This window comes from Bombus pyrosoma, linkage group LG16 (assembly GCF_014825855.1).
Source record: "Bombus pyrosoma isolate SC7728 linkage group LG16, ASM1482585v1, whole genome shotgun sequence".
NCBI classification, from domain to species: domain Eukaryota; kingdom Metazoa; phylum Arthropoda; class Insecta; order Hymenoptera; family Apidae; genus Bombus; species Bombus pyrosoma.
In genome coordinates this window covers 4,541,581-4,560,183 of record NC_057785.1, presented here as the reverse complement: position 1 = coordinate 4,560,183, position 18,603 = coordinate 4,541,581, and the positions used below count along the sequence as shown (strand labels likewise).

The 18,603-nt window shown below is 34.3% G+C and overlaps 1 protein-coding gene across 19 annotated transcripts in view; it reads left to right on the top strand.

Moving 5' to 3' along the window:
• Positions 1 to 18,603, top strand: part of LOC122576658 (plasma membrane calcium-transporting ATPase 3) — an 80,050-nt gene that overhangs the window by 30,670 nt on the left and 30,777 nt on the right. For 7 of the 19 annotated variants that reach the window (XM_043747277.1, XM_043747275.1, XM_043747276.1 and 4 more), the window contains exons 1-13: positions 7,013 to 7,147; positions 7,777 to 8,082; positions 9,776 to 10,053; positions 10,142 to 10,339; positions 10,444 to 10,670; positions 10,963 to 11,098; positions 11,191 to 11,325; positions 12,922 to 12,957; positions 14,041 to 14,411; positions 14,867 to 15,351; positions 15,773 to 16,818; positions 17,653 to 17,867; positions 18,340 to 18,491. In XM_043747277.1, coding sequence (XP_043603212.1) covers positions 9,897 to 10,053; positions 10,142 to 10,339; positions 10,444 to 10,670; positions 10,963 to 11,098; positions 11,191 to 11,325; positions 12,922 to 12,957; positions 14,041 to 14,411; positions 14,867 to 15,351; positions 15,773 to 16,818; positions 17,653 to 17,867; positions 18,340 to 18,491 — 3,158 coding nt within the window. In that variant the 5' untranslated portion in view covers positions 7,013 to 7,147; positions 7,777 to 8,082; positions 9,776 to 9,896. Of the gene's footprint in view, positions 1 to 112; positions 321 to 412; positions 471 to 6,202; positions 6,381 to 7,012; positions 7,148 to 7,776; positions 8,083 to 9,775; positions 10,054 to 10,141; positions 10,340 to 10,443; positions 10,671 to 10,962; positions 11,099 to 11,190; positions 11,326 to 12,921; positions 12,958 to 14,040; positions 14,412 to 14,866; positions 15,352 to 15,772; positions 16,819 to 17,652; positions 17,868 to 18,339; positions 18,492 to 18,603 lie in introns of those variants that run through there. The other 12 variants (XM_043747269.1, XM_043747270.1, XM_043747273.1 and 9 more) reach the window with 10 other exon arrangements.

Genomic DNA, 18,603 nt, shown 5'->3' with positions numbered 1-18,603 from the left:
ACTGCCACCACTACTTCTCCTTCTCCCCACCACACCACTATGTGGTGCTAGTGTCGCCATTGAGTGGCGCGCACAACCAACTGGCCGTCTGTAAATTTTTTTTCTTTCATAGTCGCGTTTCGCGAATTCGTTCACCCGGCGGAATTATAGATGCGAACCGTGCTTCTCGCGGAAGACAATCCTCTATAGAAGTTGCTCGTTGACCCTCGTGTGTCTCGTCCTACCGGCCTTGGGTTTATAAATATTCGGTTCAGTGTGAACGTGTGCGTATGTCTGTGCAGTTCGTTGTCAGTGTCGAAGATATGCGCTCGGCTTTCTTCGTAAGTACGCTTTCTGATATAATAGCCGGAATTCCAAAAGTTTAATGAAATACTTGTAGAGATTTTATAAATATATATTTCTTGTGTTATAGGGAACATTTTGAATTTTCACTAGCGCAAGAGTGAAACTCGTCTGTTACTGTTATATTGGTAACGTTTGAAACAAATCTAAAAATGTACATAAGTGCTACAAGGCATATAATGATACAAGCGGAAGTATTTAAACTGTTTAGTCCATGGTATTAATGAGTCTCCAATATTCTGCATCTTTAATAGACTGCGAATTTTTATGCATTTATGGGATAATTATAAATGCAAAAATGCACATAATACGTATAATATGCGAATATACATAAACGTGCCCTACACCTGTTACAATATTCAGCAGGTAAAACAAATTTCTGCTAAGATTCTGTTCATCTGTTTGTCTTTATAAAAATATGAATTTGTATATATGTGCAATTTACTTATTATAGAATATATTTAAACGTTAATTGGAGTCGCTGCGTCAGCAATTATTCCGAATAATTTAGAATAAAATTATTTTATTTTAGAGAATTTTATATCAATTTATATTTTGTATTATACGTGACAGAGGCATTTTATTCTGTAAAATATACGATACAAATTGAAGTTAAGTATATTGTAAATTGTTAGCAATTAAATATAATTCAACGATATCAGTCGAGGGCTAAAATTGTTCATTCTGTATGCTAATTTCTTACTAAATATATGTTTGCAATAAATGTCTTGTGACTTCTATGTATATGCATCGTCAGATTGATTTCAAATTTGACCACCACAATCGTGACATATATGTGTATGACCAACATATTCAAAATGTTTTATATAACGCGCAATTTATTTATACAACACGTCTTTAAGATACAGCAATGATGAATTTAAGATTAATGCCCTATATATTAATGGAAATTCGAAAAGATAGGACCAACAGGATTTCGTTAATAATTGAGTCGGTGCAACCATCGAAAATCGATTGTACCGATGTCGATAATATTTAATAACCTCGTCGCTGCATTGATTCGGTTAAAATTCTGTAAAATAATACAAAGTTGAGAGATGGTGGAGAATTCTGCAAAGTTTAATGAAACGTAGACTGATGTCTTTCTCTGGTTTTTTTATATTCTACATGGCTCATCAGTCAGAAAAGCGCGAGTAATGAGATATGAAACAGTGAATGGTTTGTATGGCACTCGACAGCGTGCGCGCTCCATACGGGTAATTGCATACGAATGCACAAATGCATGCAAATCTTTCTGCGCTGTAAATCTCGCCTGTTCCGCGGGTTAATTGTCACTCTTCGCACCGGCTAAGGTCATCCCACTCTATTTCTACGCTACAGAGCTTGAATCTAACCATTAGATTCATTTTTTATCTAAATTTATTTGATGAATACATGGTGACAATTATGGTCGATTCTCATTACTAGACTGCAAATATTTATGCGAATTCATACTTTTATGAATACAATTTTTGAAAAATGGAACTGAAGTAGAAAATTATTTCATATACTAAATGTTGTAGAAAGTACTTTAGGTGTTTTATATGGTATACAGGGTGATCCAGATAAAGTGCTACAATCTGTTTCTTTAGAAACTAATGATATCAACTTCGTTTTAACTGTAATTAAATAGCGTACTGTTTTAGTGCCCAATTTATTTTTTGAGGCGAATCGTAGACTGAAAAAAGGAGCCACTAGAGATTTTTTTAAATGGAAGGTTGCATTAATTTTTTTTGTGATTCAGATAGCTCTTATTAAGCTAAATAACATTTACTTGAACGATGTTGTTTTTAATTGCCCATAGTTTCAGAATTGCGGCAAAAAATTTCTTGATATTGCAATAAGAATACGTGTTGCTCGTGCATGGGTTACATCTAAATTATTATGCTAATGAAATTTTAAGATAGTTCATGGTATAAAAACAGGCAACAATATTTCAGAATAATACACGTAACGTGAGTCGTTAATAAAAGTGAAATTACAGTACTAGAATTTTTCTTCGGGAAGATAATATGGACGATAATGTTATTTAGGTTAGCTCCAGTTTAGGTTATGTTTGCATCGGTAGATACATATCGATTCGATAACAGTATCGATACGTATCGGCGCACTAGATTTTGACCGATTTGCGTTATCTGTCATTAACGTACTTTTACAGTCGAGATTTTGCAATCACGAGTATCAAAATATCATCTTTGTCGCAAGTGATTTAATAGATTTACATTTTTCCATCTAGCGGAACGTTATCTCTGAAATCATGACGTAAATCGAGTAATGAGCTCTTATGGTAAATTACGTGAGAAGATTAGATGAGAAATGAGAATAGAGAGAAAGATTGTATCTCTTTCTCCTCTTTCCTCGTACATTTCTTGTCGCTGACTTAAACTCACATCAAACTATCTATGTCGTTACGTTTGACCTCAGCGAGTCAGTGTATCTAGTAAATTTGCTCGGATTCTTTGTTTCTTTTTTTAGTAAAAAAAAAAAAACAGATATATTAATTTATTTTATTTTAGCTTTATTTCATTAATTTTCGTTATATAGTCTAAATTATTATGTTTCCTAAACAGGAAAGTAAGTAATTTTGCGTATTATGTGCATTTTATACAATTTTGCAGCTTTAAATTTCCCATAAATGTATAGAAATTGGCAGTACGAATGGTTATTGGGATTCCAGAGCTAATATCGAGTTTCCTATCTGTGTATAGTATTAGTGTGCTGTGAATCTATGGACTTGGTTAGATGATAAGTGTATGTAATACAGTTAATATATATATACTGCCGGATATAGGACGTTATAAGTGTATGTATTACAGTGCATGTAACACACTTATCCTCTACCCAAGTCCATAGATACAAAACGACAGAAATAGTACACACAGATAGGAAACTCAATACATATTAACAAAAATATAATTGGCAACCGACACGTGCGGTCATGGCTAATCCCTGAAAGATGGAGGTATGGTGAATTCTTTAAGGGAATCCAGAAATAAGACAGAGCGTGTGTGTATGTTGTTCAGGGTGGGCAACAGTACAGTTCAAACACGTGAAAACACTAAATATACACTGATCGTCCGTGCGGTAAGTTCGCGTCGAAATAGAGCAATTTTATCCGATTCAGTGAAAACTGATCCCGTGAGGCATTATAATTAGAGGGCGAGGAGTTATTGTTGGATTTCCCGGGATTATTGATGGATCAATTCCCGTTAACGTTTCATTGATCGTATTAATATTGTTCGTATGAAAAAAGATTCACATTCTCGAAAAAATGCATCGCATGACATCAGAATCTCTCTCTTTTTCTCAATTATCCTCTGTGTATGTGCGCACGAGCAGGGCTGTGCGTATGTGTTATTCGTTGCTGAAAGATGGTGGAGTTTCTCATTGGAAGGTTGGTAACCCCGCGTGAATGCGCCCCTGATAGGGATAGAGCGTGAAATTAATTGTAAAACAACGCCTGAAAATAAGGGCAGTTTACCACCTTTACGCTTACTATGGCAGTAGTTAGTCTTCGCATCAAATCAGTTTCTAATTAAGGAAGCCCACCCCTGGTCACAACTCTGCACCCATTGAACCTGTACAACTTATATGAGAGGAGAAAAAGCGAGATTACACGATTTCTCTATAGACTTTGCGTCATTAGCACACGGGTACGAGTAAAGAGAGATTTTATCGCCTAGAAAATTGCCAGGCATAATTGCAACTGCAAATGCTATAAATCGAGCAATCGGAGATTTTATACGTTAGGTTTATTGTTGGTTCGTATAATATTATTAAAATGCCATATACAACGATCAATGTAAGCTAAAATTGTTGAGGAATAAAATTACGATAATCTTTTAGTCTGTCAAATGATTCATGCGGTATTTTTAAGGTTGTATACGCATGATGATTCATGTGAATAAAAACCTGTACATTAATATAACTATTAACGTAGGATAAAATCGGTTGAAAAATAAAATGGTAATAATTTTTGAGGTTAAGTTCGTTGATGATTCATGCGATATTTTTGAGCTGTCATATATGTAGGACGATTAATATGAATTGAAATCTGTACATCAATATAACTATTAACGTAGAATAAAATTGTTGAAAAATAAAATGGCGATAATTTTTTAGATTAAGTTCCGTCGATGATTGGTGTGAAATGATGAAGACGTCGTGTACGACGATTAGCATGGATGAAAATTTATTGAAAAATAAAATTACGATAAACTCATCTGTCGAACAATAAAAAGAATTTTCGAAAGTTCGATAACAAGAATTTCTCGGCGTTTTCTATCTCTCTCGACTCGAGTGCTCGAACGAGTGTAAACAATGGAAGGGAATCCGCGTGAAAGTACGAAAATAGTTGGAATTGGATGGTAAAAAGAATTCCGTTTCCTCTCTCTTTAGTAACTCCCTCTTCTCCTCTTGCTTTGCCGCTCTGTTTGCCCCGTATCGACTCTCGGCTCTTCAGCTCAATCAACAATATCGACACGTACTCTCGAAATATAGAGCACAGAGAAAATATCTCTTTCCTCCACGCGGCCAAGGAAATGGCCTCTGACCGCTTCAAACAATTTCTTTTAGTTAAACGACACTCTTTAAATACGAGTGGTTATTGGGGTAGAAAAAAGAGCGTCGATTACTAAAACACGATAAACCGTGGTGGCTTTATTGCGAATGAAAAAATCGAGGCAATTATTGCTTCCCGTTCGTCGAGTATCGGTATTACGTTATTCAATAATGACACCTCATTATGTTCATGAAATTTATTACGTACGACTTCTGGAAAAAAGAATAGAGTAAAACGGAATTAACGAGAAATCATTTATAAGAGAAGCCTTTACATCGATCATAAATCTATCTTCTTATTAGTCTAGGATTTTCAATTATCTATCTTAACGTTCTTAAGGCACAGCATAAACATAGAAAATATTGAAATATGTTAATAAATAAGATGACATTATTTTCGCTTTTAAAATTAAAAGTATAAAAACTAGAATTGGCCCAAAGACAAGGTTATCTGAGAAAGGGGCCGACTAATTCATTTGTAGAAATAGATATAGATTCAATAATAGCATTTTGATTCTTACTATTGCTATAGAAATCCATATATACTTAGCTCTTTTGTAATCCAGTTATTTTATTCACATGTATCTAAAAGACTTAAAAAGTCAAGAGAAAATTATGAAAACAAAGTCATTTGTAGACTGAAAAAGTGTACACGTTGCATATAATATGCAAAAATATATAAAATAGTTAAAGTCCAATAGTATGTACTATTACACTTAGTTGATGAAACAAATTTCTATTTAGATTGCATTTACTTAATTATACTCATAAAAGTATGAAGTACTTAAAAATCTATGGTGTCTATTATATCTTTGAAGATTCACAGTCGTTTCTCAAAATGTTTCATATTTCATATGAACAAACCAATCTAATAATTTATAAACCAAATCATCTGAAATTTGTATTAAGAAAATATCGTTAGCAGTACAAAATGCACTCCTTATGATCTTCAGTTGATAAAACAGTTGTCTATCTTGGTTCCATTTTTTAAATTATATTTATAATAATGTGAATTTGCATAAACATTCGCTGTTTAGTGATTTATCGCACAAGCAGTTTCTATAAGATACCCTTGAAGAATGCGATCATTTCGCTTAGATCATCGCGAATTTTCGTTCTCTCACGATGATGTCTGTCATACACAACAGTTGTTAATAGGTATTTAAGGCTGTGGTAACTAGTTGTTTAGCGGGAGTTCGTTTGTAATAGGATGAAAATAAAGCTGTGAGTAAAAATTACGTAAACGTGATGAATGAATCAGGTTGAACTTTCCAAGTAAAAATGTACGGCCAGGAGCGTTCAGTTGATTGCGAGACTCGTTATGTGATGTATCGGCTCTGTTGTGTTGAATTCCGCCTCGTGCGTTCCACGATATCGTAAATTACATATTGCAAAACGCTCGCGACTGTTCGCATCTACGACACAGCTTACAACGTACATATCTCGGCTTACACGAATTAATTAAGTTATTTACCAAAGTAATTCTCTATGGATCGTTTCATTTGTTAAGAAGTTTCGGTATTACATAGCAAACGTCTCGTTGGAACTAAGAGTAACTGATCCGTAAAAGAGTTAACACGTTTTCTACCGCACGGTGGTCATCGGTCATCCACGTCACTAAATTTTTTAAAATAATTAAAATGAGATAAAGATAAAGTTCACGGATTAAATAATTATCAACAATGTGAATGACTTGGACAACATTATTAAAAAAGAGAGCGCAAATATAATGTAATATTTTGCAAAAATAAAATGTTATGGTACATTTCAATCTATTGCAGTTGTCAAGGAAAATTATAGAAAATTCTATAAATATATAAAAAAATATATCAAAAGATTCGTTGAATAAATTTGATATTTTAAATTATAACTAGACTGCAGATCTTTTTGCATTTATGGGAGATTTAAGAATACGAAAATACGATACATAGAATACACGTAATATGCAAAAATAGACAAAATATGTTACTTGTTATAATATTTAAATTAAACTATTCTATTTGAAAATATTCTATTTTCTAACTAGATTCTGTTTTTTTTTTAAATTACTCTCATAAAAATATAAATCTGCACAAATATCCACAGCTTAGTTATAATATTGGTTCTTTCCTTCTAGTGTCAGGTCTAGTAGAAAATAGTGGAATTTCTCTATAGCTCGTACATTTATTGGAAAATTTCGATATTAAACAATTGAACGGAAGCAAGCCTCCTAAATCAAAATTTTGTAAACTTCGAACAGAAAGAGGTATTGTACATACAAATTTTATGAAATAAATCGAAAAACATTCTAGGTCATAATTTAGAATGATGAATCTGTACAATGGCTTACAAAACTATACGCACATTTACCACAGAAAATTTTTTTTACATTGTACGAAACTTTTCGAGATTTCGTTAGCACTGTAATGAGATAATATATATGAATATACGTACATATACACATTTTCGAATTGATTTCAAATTCATATAATATTCAAATATATATATATTCCAAACATTCACTCAGTGAAAAATTAGTATACAGCATGGATAGTAATCTTAAATATACAATTAATGCTAAAAATGGCCTCACTAAATATTGTGGCTTATTGATATAGTAAATACTTTGGTTGTTCAAATATTTTGATCATCTTTGAGAAGTGTATACTTTCAATAAATATCTTGTAACTTCTATATACATTTTCACATGTGTTTCAAATTTGACCAAAATAATCATGATAGTCGTATCTCGTTACCAATGAAATTTCAAAATGTTTTCTGTGATATATAAATAAAAAGTTTCTGGATGTATTCGAATACTTTCATGAGACACATAACACTAGAAACATTACAATTTATAATAACGTCAGTTTCTTTTACGACATCATGGTTTAGAGCATCGAGCCGCAAGTGGAACCAGTGGAAAATAGTGAAACTTTGCGCAGTACGCGTGCGAGCAGCTAGAGGGCAACACGAATCGATTACTACTTTGCTAATGGCTTATTTCACTTAACACGCCTTTCCGTGGCGAACAAGTTCGCTGCCTAGAGCGGTGTTCGTGTCGCGAATCAGGGTTTCTGCACGTTTTGTGATTGACAGGGAAGAATGAAGCTTCGTGGCTGTAACCAGTGAAGGGGAGGTCAGTTTGCATGCCAATTCGCGATCTGTTGTCGCCGTCAACACGTAAACTGTCACCAGAAGGTAAACGGGCTATTCTATCCCTCTGTGTTTCTCCCTATGTCTCTGTCGTCGCTCTGTCTCTTTTCCGCGATCGGTGTTATTTTTAGACAGGCTATATCGTCGATGTTCGTTCAATTGCAAGCTCCCGTTACATCGTTTCTTCGTTGTGACATCATTTCGGAAGAGAGTGTCTGCCACTTTTACTACCGTCTCTCAGTAATGACTCATTTGTCAAGGTACATAACCTCAAAACTATGTCGGCGTTCGATGACAGTCTAGGCCAGGCCACTCGTGGCAGCCTTTTACTTTACGTCCATAGCGCTCTACGGTTATTCTATTGCATCTAACAACTCCATTTTTGTGATTTTCCAGGGATCGAATGAAGTTATCAACTGTTATAAATAAAAATTATTTACTGAACTTTTAACTTTCCAGTTATTTCTTTTCTGTTTTATGTAAAACCCAGTTAGTATTGTCTAATTGTAGATAAGATCAAATTTTATTTTATTTACTTTTATTTTAGTTAATTCAACATATATTCTGCATTTTAAACGATGTAGGCTATCATTGGCATTGTAGAAGATGTAGAATATAAATTGTAATTAAATATTTTAAAGTTACGAAACTTAACTCTAATCTAAACTGAGTGGTTGTCTACTGCATAACTCAGGAATAGCAATTGAGATTTAGGTTACGTGTGCTCTCAGAGTTCAGAGATTAGTTTTAGGAGTAATAAATTTTCTAAATTACTTTCGTTAGTGTAAATCTTAAAGGCTATTAGTTGAATTAACAATGGCATGCTACAGAATAATCTACTTTTTACAACTTGAATGTTTTCTAAGGAGAATAGATGTTCCAGCTTAATTACAACTCTTTTATGTTTCCAAGGAAATAGAAGTTTCTTATTTATGCAAAAATGTATGGAATACATGTTTCAATAAGTTTACTTTATAACTGTTTTCTTGAAGCGGGAAGGCTATTGATTAAAAAATTATATCCTGTTATTTCATAACTAATTGTAAATTTTAGGTTTCATTCAGTTCTTGCGATTTTCAATGTTTGTACTTATCAGTCGATAATTTTAAAGTTCAATGACTTGAATTTCCTGTTGTTTGGATTTCCTCTCATCACTTGTATCGATTCTACCAAATAGGAGTATTATGATTTCTATTGTGATATATATATTGAATACATTTTAGAATATTAATATTTGATAAAATTGAATCTTTGGTTTTCTATGATTATATGTACTTGATAATTTATAGAAATTGCATAACTTTAATTCTTAGAAATAATAATGTCCATTGCCTATGGAGAAATTAAAGTGCCATTTAAACTGCATACATATATATAACCTTGAAATCTTTTATTATTGGTGATATAAAATAGAATTGCATTTCCATAAAGCTCTTTCTGTGTCAGACTTTTCAATATTGATAGTGTAGTATCATGAGATAAGGATATTTATCTCATTTTTCTTTACCATTTCATCAAGACCAGAAGTATCAATATAATTATGACATAATGACACATCTGTTTAAATAACTATGACTCGCATTGCCATTATCATATGCTAATAGCTTATTTTTTAATTAGCATTCATAACACAGCAATAAAAACCATGCATATCTTAGTTTGAGAATGGCAGTCCTTGATATAAGAAAGATTTGTTGAATGGGATGGAGTTTTAGGATGATTTTCTTATCTGTTGCAGCTGTTGGCCCTCCAATTTTCTGGAGGCCAGTGGTGTCAGTGACACCAGAGAATAATACGAGCTGCTAGCGTGAAGGAGTACAGTAGAGTTGGCTTAGGCCAACGTCGGTGTACAAAGCAAAATGGCAACAATAGATGGCCGACCAACCCAATATGGTATCACTCTTAAGCAACTTCGTGAGCTCATGGAGCTCCGGGGACGTGAAGGTGTCAATAAAATCAGTAGTTATGGTGGTGTGCAGGAGATTTGTAAAAAATTATACACTTCACCCAGTGAAGGTAAGATTTTACTCTTGTGTAGTTCTATGATTCAAAATATGCATGTACAAATGAAATATTCACAGAAGAAACTACTTTCACTGTGCAGGTCTCAGTGGATCAGCAGCTGATATCCAACATAGACGAGATACATTTGGTTCCAATCAAATACCTCCAAAACCACCAAAAACGTTTCTACAACTAGTGTGGGAAGCTCTTCAAGATGTTACATTAATCATCTTGGAAGTAGCTGCATTGGTTTCATTAGGTCTTAGCTTTTATCAGCCAGCAGATGATGAGGAGAGACGTAAGTATGAATTTTAATATTATTTCTTAGCTATTGGGTAAAGAATAAGAATAAACGTATTCTGTAAGATATAAAAAAATGCATTTTTTTGTGAACTTTTACAGCTTTGATAGATGAAGATGAATCAAAGTACGGTTGGATAGAAGGAGCTGCTATATTTGTTTCTGTGATCTTGGTGGTAATAGTAACAGCTTCCAATGATTACTCTAAGGAAAAACAGTTTAGGGGTCTTCAAAGTCGGATAGAAGGGGAGCATAGATTCTCTGTCATTCGGCAAGGAGAGGTCAAACAGATCTCTGTGACTGACATTGTTGTTGGTGATATATGTCAGGTATGTGCAGCAGACTATGCATTCTACTAGCAGAAAGTATATTTCAAATGCAGTTATATACTACTTACGATTCTCTGGTTAACACGAAAAGCCCATATTTGAATCAGTAACATGATCTAATCTAGAAATATTTGTACTTAAATTTGGCAACTTCTTGAACATATCATTGTGTCTGAGAATTTGTCAATAAATCACATGCATCGATAATGAGTTTCGGGATACGAACATTACTTCGTCGAAAAAATATAAACAAGGTCTTCCCTAAATTGGTCTTCCCTAATCTACAATTCAGATAAAATATGGAGACCTGCTGCCAGCAGATGGTATCCTTATACAAAGCAACGATCTCAAAGTGGATGAGTCCAGTTTAACCGGAGAGTCAGACCATGTTAAAAAAGGAGAATCATTCGATCCCATGGTACTCTCAGGTGAGGGTTCTGTTTCACAGATCGAACACCGATAATTAAATTTGTTTTCTGTGTTGGGATGGTAATCATAGTGACTTCTGTCCCTTTCAAAGGTACACATGTGATGGAGGGTTCTGGGAAAATGTTAGTTACTGCTGTGGGCGTTAACTCGCAGGCTGGTATTATCTTTACTTTGTTGGGTGCTGCTGTTGATCAACAAGAACAAGAAATCAAGAAGATGAAGAAAGGTACGTAAACTCGATTTCAGTGGGGAATGGAACGATCGATGCAAGGTGTCCTGAATTAGTTCTTAAACATTTTGGGATAAGATAAAGTAGTGTAGTGTTCGGAAATTATCATTTTGAGAACAAAATATTTAAGGAAGATCATCGGAATTTAAAGTGATTACCTTGGCATCTCGAAGGAAGCAAATATTACGGATAATTTTGTTTTCAAAATGGTAAGACTTGCCAAGTTCTCCCACTATAGTACTTTAAAAAATTAATTGGAACTCGCTACTCTTCCCCTGTGGAAAATACTAGAAATTTTTATACGAATAAATTACAAAGAAGTTTAACTACTAATTGTTTTAAGAGAGAGCAGTAGCGGGTATTACGAAACGCATGGCACAAAATACGTGAAAGAAAAGTAGAAAACCAACAATTGACGCATGGTGTTTATTTTGGATTGACGCGAGAATATTTTATCGTGAACTTAGTTTTTCCAGTTATTTGTGACACTTTCATTTTCCTTAGCATGTGTTTGCGGTACTTTTGAAATGACTCCTTGATCGGTATACTAATTTCTTTCCTTTGAAGAAAACATTTAGCTCATAGCTCACTTTATCGTCACTGCATTGAGAGTAATATTGCATTAAAGTATAATTGTATTAAAGAAAGAAAAATTTTTTGGAAAATGAAGTAGAAAGTGAATGATTAGAATAGTATAAAATCTTGCAATTTGTAGAAATTAAACTTTAAGTAAACAGTTAAATATTTATTAGTATCGCACGTTAATTGCAGCTATTATTATTAGTATTATTATTATTGTTATTGTTATTATTATTATTATTATCATTATTATTATTATTATTATTATTATTATTATTATTATTATTATTAATTACTCACATCATGTGCCTTTTTTGAAATATTTATATTAGCCTGCATTTGGTTGTTAATGTTCGTATCTCTGTCTTATGTGTTTATGTATAAAAACCCTCCACTGAATGAGTTAGAAGTATTTTTAGTGTTACTGTTACGTATAGATCAATTCTTACTAACTTTTTATAGAAGGTGGAGTAAGTAACTCTCTAATTCTCGATTTTTAAACAGGGATTAAGCTTATATCTTTATACCACCTTCTATTTCAAAAATATCAAACGTTTAATAGTAAGAATCGACCTTAAGACTATTTACAAAGGATTAAATAGACATAAATCCAGTTTGCTTTCTTGTGATTTATGCTGTTGTGTGTTGTGTATGTTGCACAACCTGGAAGGCCCTTTAAGTGTTGTATAACATGTTTTTTACACTGTCCCTTGAATACTCTGTTCAGATGAGGTAATTAACAGAATAAGAAAAGAAAAAAAGACACTACAAATACATACAACAATAACAAAAAACGAAGCTAGCGTTGATGAGAGAAAGAAAAACCTTCTGGGCTGTTCATTTAGGATTATTAATTAGTATTATGCTAGAATACGAGAACAGAAAAGACGATAAAAATCGGGAGATTAAGAATGAAAGAGAATTTTCAAAAATATGGCGTAACTTACGACTGGCATATTACATTTTTAGATAGACTGCTAATCGATTTTGTTTTGCATGCGTTTTTTTATCTAGAGGCTAAGAAGCAGCGGAAGAAGAAGTCATTAACAGGTGAATAAAGTACTATCATAAATCATTACTGTTCATCATTTTGATGTTCGACATATACATTAAATGAGCACGCGCGCGTATTTGTTTATTTATCTTAAAAAATAATTTTGGTCTTTTAATTTTTTCTAGATTTCTTTATATTTTTATCTAAAGTACGCACGCGTCACGAAAATTCTTTTAAGTTCTACTTACAGATAAATAGGATAACACTTTTAATTTTGAACTTTTGTCCTTTATATCACCACTCTCTATGTTTCGTTGACTGCACTCTCTATATTATACATTTATGTATATGGCCTCTGTAACGTGAAGACAGAAATTTGTTGTCAAGTCAATCTACTTTTTTCTTTCACTTCTATTGTTCCTATCTTGTCTTCTTGATCCATTTGTTCTCGTACAAATTAAGTGGGGAAGATTTATGAAGACAGCGTGAAAGAGTAAAGTTATGTCTCATCCGTGCTTCTCTGTACCTTTTGTTATATTTGATTCTGTGAATGCTTCCAATAGCAGTGGTTCTATGCATATTTGAAGAAGAATCTTAGCCGCTATTAAAGTTTTGTATAGCTTCTGATTATTTCTGCATTTATTTCAATAACGCCCTGTCTCTCTTTTTCTCTCTTTTGTATACTTTATAATAATTTTGCTCACCTCTATTTCATAACATGTAATTGTTGTGCTTTTCGATTAATTCTTGATTATATTCTCTCTATTTTGCGGGCTTATTGGTACCGTTTACATTTCCTTTTCCTTTTCTTTGATAGATACTGATTACTAACATTAGTCACCAATATCATAATATTAGTTAGAGTATGTAAAGCAATGTAGTCGTAAATGTAGTATGAGGAAACTCGATTCCACTGGTCATTTAATTCCTATGTAATTTTGGACAATATTGTTATATAAAAATCCAAAATCAAACAATGTATCAGCACCTTCATAAATATTACTACTTTCAAATTGTGTTGTTTTAAAGTTAGAATTAATTAAGAGACGATAAACCAAGAAGGAAGAAATGGGAATCGAGCTTCAGACGGTGTGGTTATAGATGAACTCAAATGAATCTGTATGTTGTTGCTAATGAAGGAGATGAAGCTGGAGAAATAACTGGAAACAGCCATGTGAGTGGAGGCAAGCACGAGGCCGGGGAGAACCATCACGCAGCCAGCCATGCGAGCGGAGCAGAAGGGAAGAAAGAGAAGAGTGTTTTACAAGCCAAGCTAACTAAACTCGCCATACAAATCGGTTATGCCGGCTCGACCATAGCAGTGCTTACTGTTATCATTCTAGTCATTCAGTTCTGCGTTACCACGTTTGTGATAGAGGGGAAACCATGGAAAAATATGTACGCTGGTGATCTGGTGCGGCATTTGATCATTGGTGTAACGGTACTCGTAGTCGCCGTTCCCGAAGGTCTTCCTCTAGCTGTCACCCTCTCCCTCGCTTATTCGGTTAAGGTAACTATTCACCAATTTCATTCTCTCAGAATTTCATAATTAATAAGATAGTTTGAAAAAGTGTTATTGTGATTCTACGAACAAAATGAACTCCTATTCTATTTATAAATCTTTAAAAGTTATTGTATTCTCACTGTAGAGAGGAGCACTCTTGAGATTTACTCTCCGCATTAAAGGTTGCAGATTTCTTAAGACTCTATTTATATTAAGTTATCGGAATGCTTGCACTCAACAGCTTTCTACTTTATCATAAATATTTTCTTTTTATTTTGTTTCTAAATTAATAATTAAGGTGATAGAGAAAAACAGGGAAAAACAAGGAATAGAGTAAAGTGATAGAGGAATATTAAAATTCTGTAAATTCTTAATTTTACTCCTTATTTGATATTAAAATTTTGTGAAGGAATATTGTTGATGTATGAGTTATACAATTATGTATGATTCTCTGTGTATAGAAAATGATGAAAGACAACAACTTGGTACGCCATTTGGATGCTTGCGAAACTATGGGTAACGCCACGGCAATCTGTTCGGACAAGACTGGTACCCTGACAACCAACCGGATGACCGTCGTTCAGTCGTACATATGCGAGAAAATGAGCAAAAAGGTCCCGGAGTTCTCGGAGATCCCGTCGCACATCGGAAACTTAATAGTTCAAGCTATCGCTGTTAATTCGGCGTACACATCCAGAATAATGCCCCCGCAGGAACCTACAGAATTGCCGCTTCAAGTCGGTAATAAAACCGAATGTGCCTTACTTGGATTCGTAGTAGCCCTGGGCATGAACTATCAGACGGTACGAGACGATCAACCTGAAGAAACCTTCACACGGGTGTACACGTTCAATAGCGTTAGGAAGAGCATGTCTACTGTCATCCCGAGGAAAGGTGGTGGATACAGACTCTTCACCAAGGGCGCTTCCGAGATCATTATGAAGAAGTATGTTATTTTCTTTTCCGAGCCAATTATAGTTCACAGATCAAACGTGGAAAACACTTGCTGTATTACATGCCGATGTTATTGTGAAAGAATGTATTATTTACCATAGAATTGTTACAGATTTGTTGTTTTTCATTTGAAAGCAATTTTAAAATGTAACTCCTTGTTAACTGGTCACATATCATCAAAATTTTTTATTAAATTTTTCGTTATAGAGGTCTCTTGAAAAATATTTACTGTTCCTCTTTCACAAAACTTTACGGACTTGTCATCTATTGTTAAAAGGAACAGATTGTTCCTCTTTTTTAATTATGTTATACTGAAATAGATTTTTTCAATCGCTGAATAATATGAAAATTAAGAGATTATAAGAATTGTACTTATATTCTTCTTCTATAATCTTCACGTTTTATTGTTTCAGATGTGCCTTTATATATGGTCGTGAAGGTCATTTGGAGAAATTTACCAGAGAGATGCAGGAGCGTCTGGTAAAGAACGTGATCGAGCCGATGGCGTGCGACGGTCTCCGTACGATCTGCGTCGCATATCGCGACTTCGTTCCCGGCAAGGCAGAGATCAATCAGGTTCACATCGACAACGATCCGAATTGGGAAGACGAAGAGAACATCGTAAACAATCTCACGTGTTTGTGCATCGTCGGTATTGAGGACCCGGTACGTCCGGAGGTGCCGGACGCGATCAGGAAGTGTCAGAAGGCGGGCATCACTGTGCGAATGGTGACTGGAGACAATATAAATACTGCGCGTTCCATTGCCCTAAAATGTGGGATTTTTAAGCCGAACGAAGACTTCCTGATCTTAGAAGGCAAAGAGTTCAACAGGAGGATCCGTGATGCTAACGGCGAGGTACAGCAACATTTGCTGGACAAAGTGTGGCCGAGGTTAAGGGTGTTGGCTAGGTCGTCGCCTACAGACAAATACACGCTCGTGAAAGGCATAATCGATAGCAAAGCGAGCGTGAGTCGCGAGGTTGTTGCTGTAACCGGTGATGGAACGAATGACGGTCCTGCTTTGAAAAAGGCGGATGTCGGCTTTGCCATGGGCATCGCCGGCACCGACGTCGCTAAAGAAGCTTCTGATATCATTCTAACGGACGATAATTTCTCGTCGATCGTGAAGGCAGTTATGTGGGGTAGAAACGTCTACGATAGTATAGCGAAGTTCTTGCAGTTTCAATTGACCGTCAATATCGTCGCTGTTATAGTTGCTTTTATCGGAGCATGTGCCGTGCAAGATTCTCCCCTTAAAGCGGTGCAGATGTTGTGGGTGAACTTAATCATGGACACATTAGCATCTCTTGCATTGGCCACCGAAATGCCAACGTCTGACCTTCTTCTTCGTAAACCGTACGGTCGCACGAAGCCGCTCATCTCCAGGACAATGATGAAGAACATTCTCGGCCAAGCTGTCTATCAATTGTCTGTAATTTTTATGCTTCTTTTCGTTGGTAAATATTCTTGTTTTTCGCTCATTCATTGTATGAGTCCCTCAGAAAATCCATGCTGATCAAACTGGCAATTACAAGTATTACTTTCTAAAATTTAGTTTAGAATTCTTTTTCTAAAATGTTCAATTTTAATATGTGTCTAATTCATGACATTGAGAACTTCATAAAAGTTTAAAAAGTGCAATTGATCAGTTTGGCTTCTGGGAGGCTCATATATTCTCTGTCATCTCTGAATTAAAAAAAAAAAGAAAAAAAAGAAAATTGTATATATAAAAAGTTCAAATATGTACTATTTGAACCATTTAGGAACCACAGTGGTCAACTTCATAAATTGGAAAGTACACGAAAATGATAACGTCGCAAACACTGTTTAAATTCACCTTAAAATTTACTATTATTTATGTCACCTTCTTGCGATAAATTAACTTCTTGAGAAGTGAATATTAATCGTATACTTATGTAATGAAATTAAAAAATGAATAAAAAATAGAGTTCATCGGTTTGGCTTCTGAGAGACTTATTTGTCGCGCAGAAAGTGACATTTGAGATTTACATAAGAAATCTTATTTCTTTCTATACACACAACGCGTGTGTCTATTTTTACGGTTGTATTGGATCTATTGGAAATAGTCAGACTTGCGTTCCTTCCAAGTACCTTCTTTTAAGCGATGAACTACAACAATATTAAAGAAAGAGGACAAGAAAGAATTCGGATTGTTGATTTGATTATTGTCAAGCGTTATAACTTCGTGAGAATGATTTTGTTTTTTGATTTTGAGATGACTAAGCCGATCAAAAAAAAACATTTTTAACAATGAGCTGTTTGATTGATAGGTGATAAGATGCTTGACATCGAAACAGGCCGAGGAGTTGCGCAGGCTGGTGGCGGTCCAACGCAGCACTTCACCATCATCTTCAACACATTCGTCATGATGACTCTTTTCAACGAATTTAACGCTAGGAAAATCCATGGTCAGCGTAATGTCTTCCAAGGAATATTCACCAACCCCATCTTTTACTCTATCTGGATCATGACATGTCTAGCGCAGGTAGACCATATTTCTTACATTATATCATCATATATTTCTTAAGAATATTATTAGAATTATGATTATGTGTTCAACAATATATTCGTGTTCGTTTTCAATATCTTTATATGTGGGACATTAGGGATAGAAATTGTCAATATAGTAGAACATTAGAGAGATTAAATGTTTCTCTACTTATTTAATAGCCAAGTCTAGTATAGTATGATATATAGAATTTGAATTTGTAATGGAAGAATCTATTAATATTTATCCTTAGCTTTCTATTCTATTAATAATAAATAGTCAGCTAATAAATAGCCTTTAGATAGAATTTCACATTTTCTCACTCTCAATTAATTAGAAGATAGGTTTAACAAAAGGAAGAATTCCAGCCAAGGAGAAACGGACACGAGAGAAGCTCTTTAACACTTGGGTGACACCGAAATTACCATTTCTTGTATCTCCTCAATAAAATCCTATGTCTGTTTTCTAGGTAATTATCATACAATACGGTAAAATGGCGTTCAGCACGAAAGCTCTCACATTAGAACAATGGATGTGGTGCCTGTTCTTCGGAGTCGGTACTCTATTGTGGGGCCAAGTAATTACGACTATTCCTACGCGCAAGATTCCTAAAATCCTTTCGTAAGTTATAAACATATTCATGTAAAAAAACTACCTTTTTTTTTAATGTGTAGATGATGAGAGATACTTCTGTTCGGTTTAGCGGGCGCAACCTAACTTAAAAAAAAAAGAG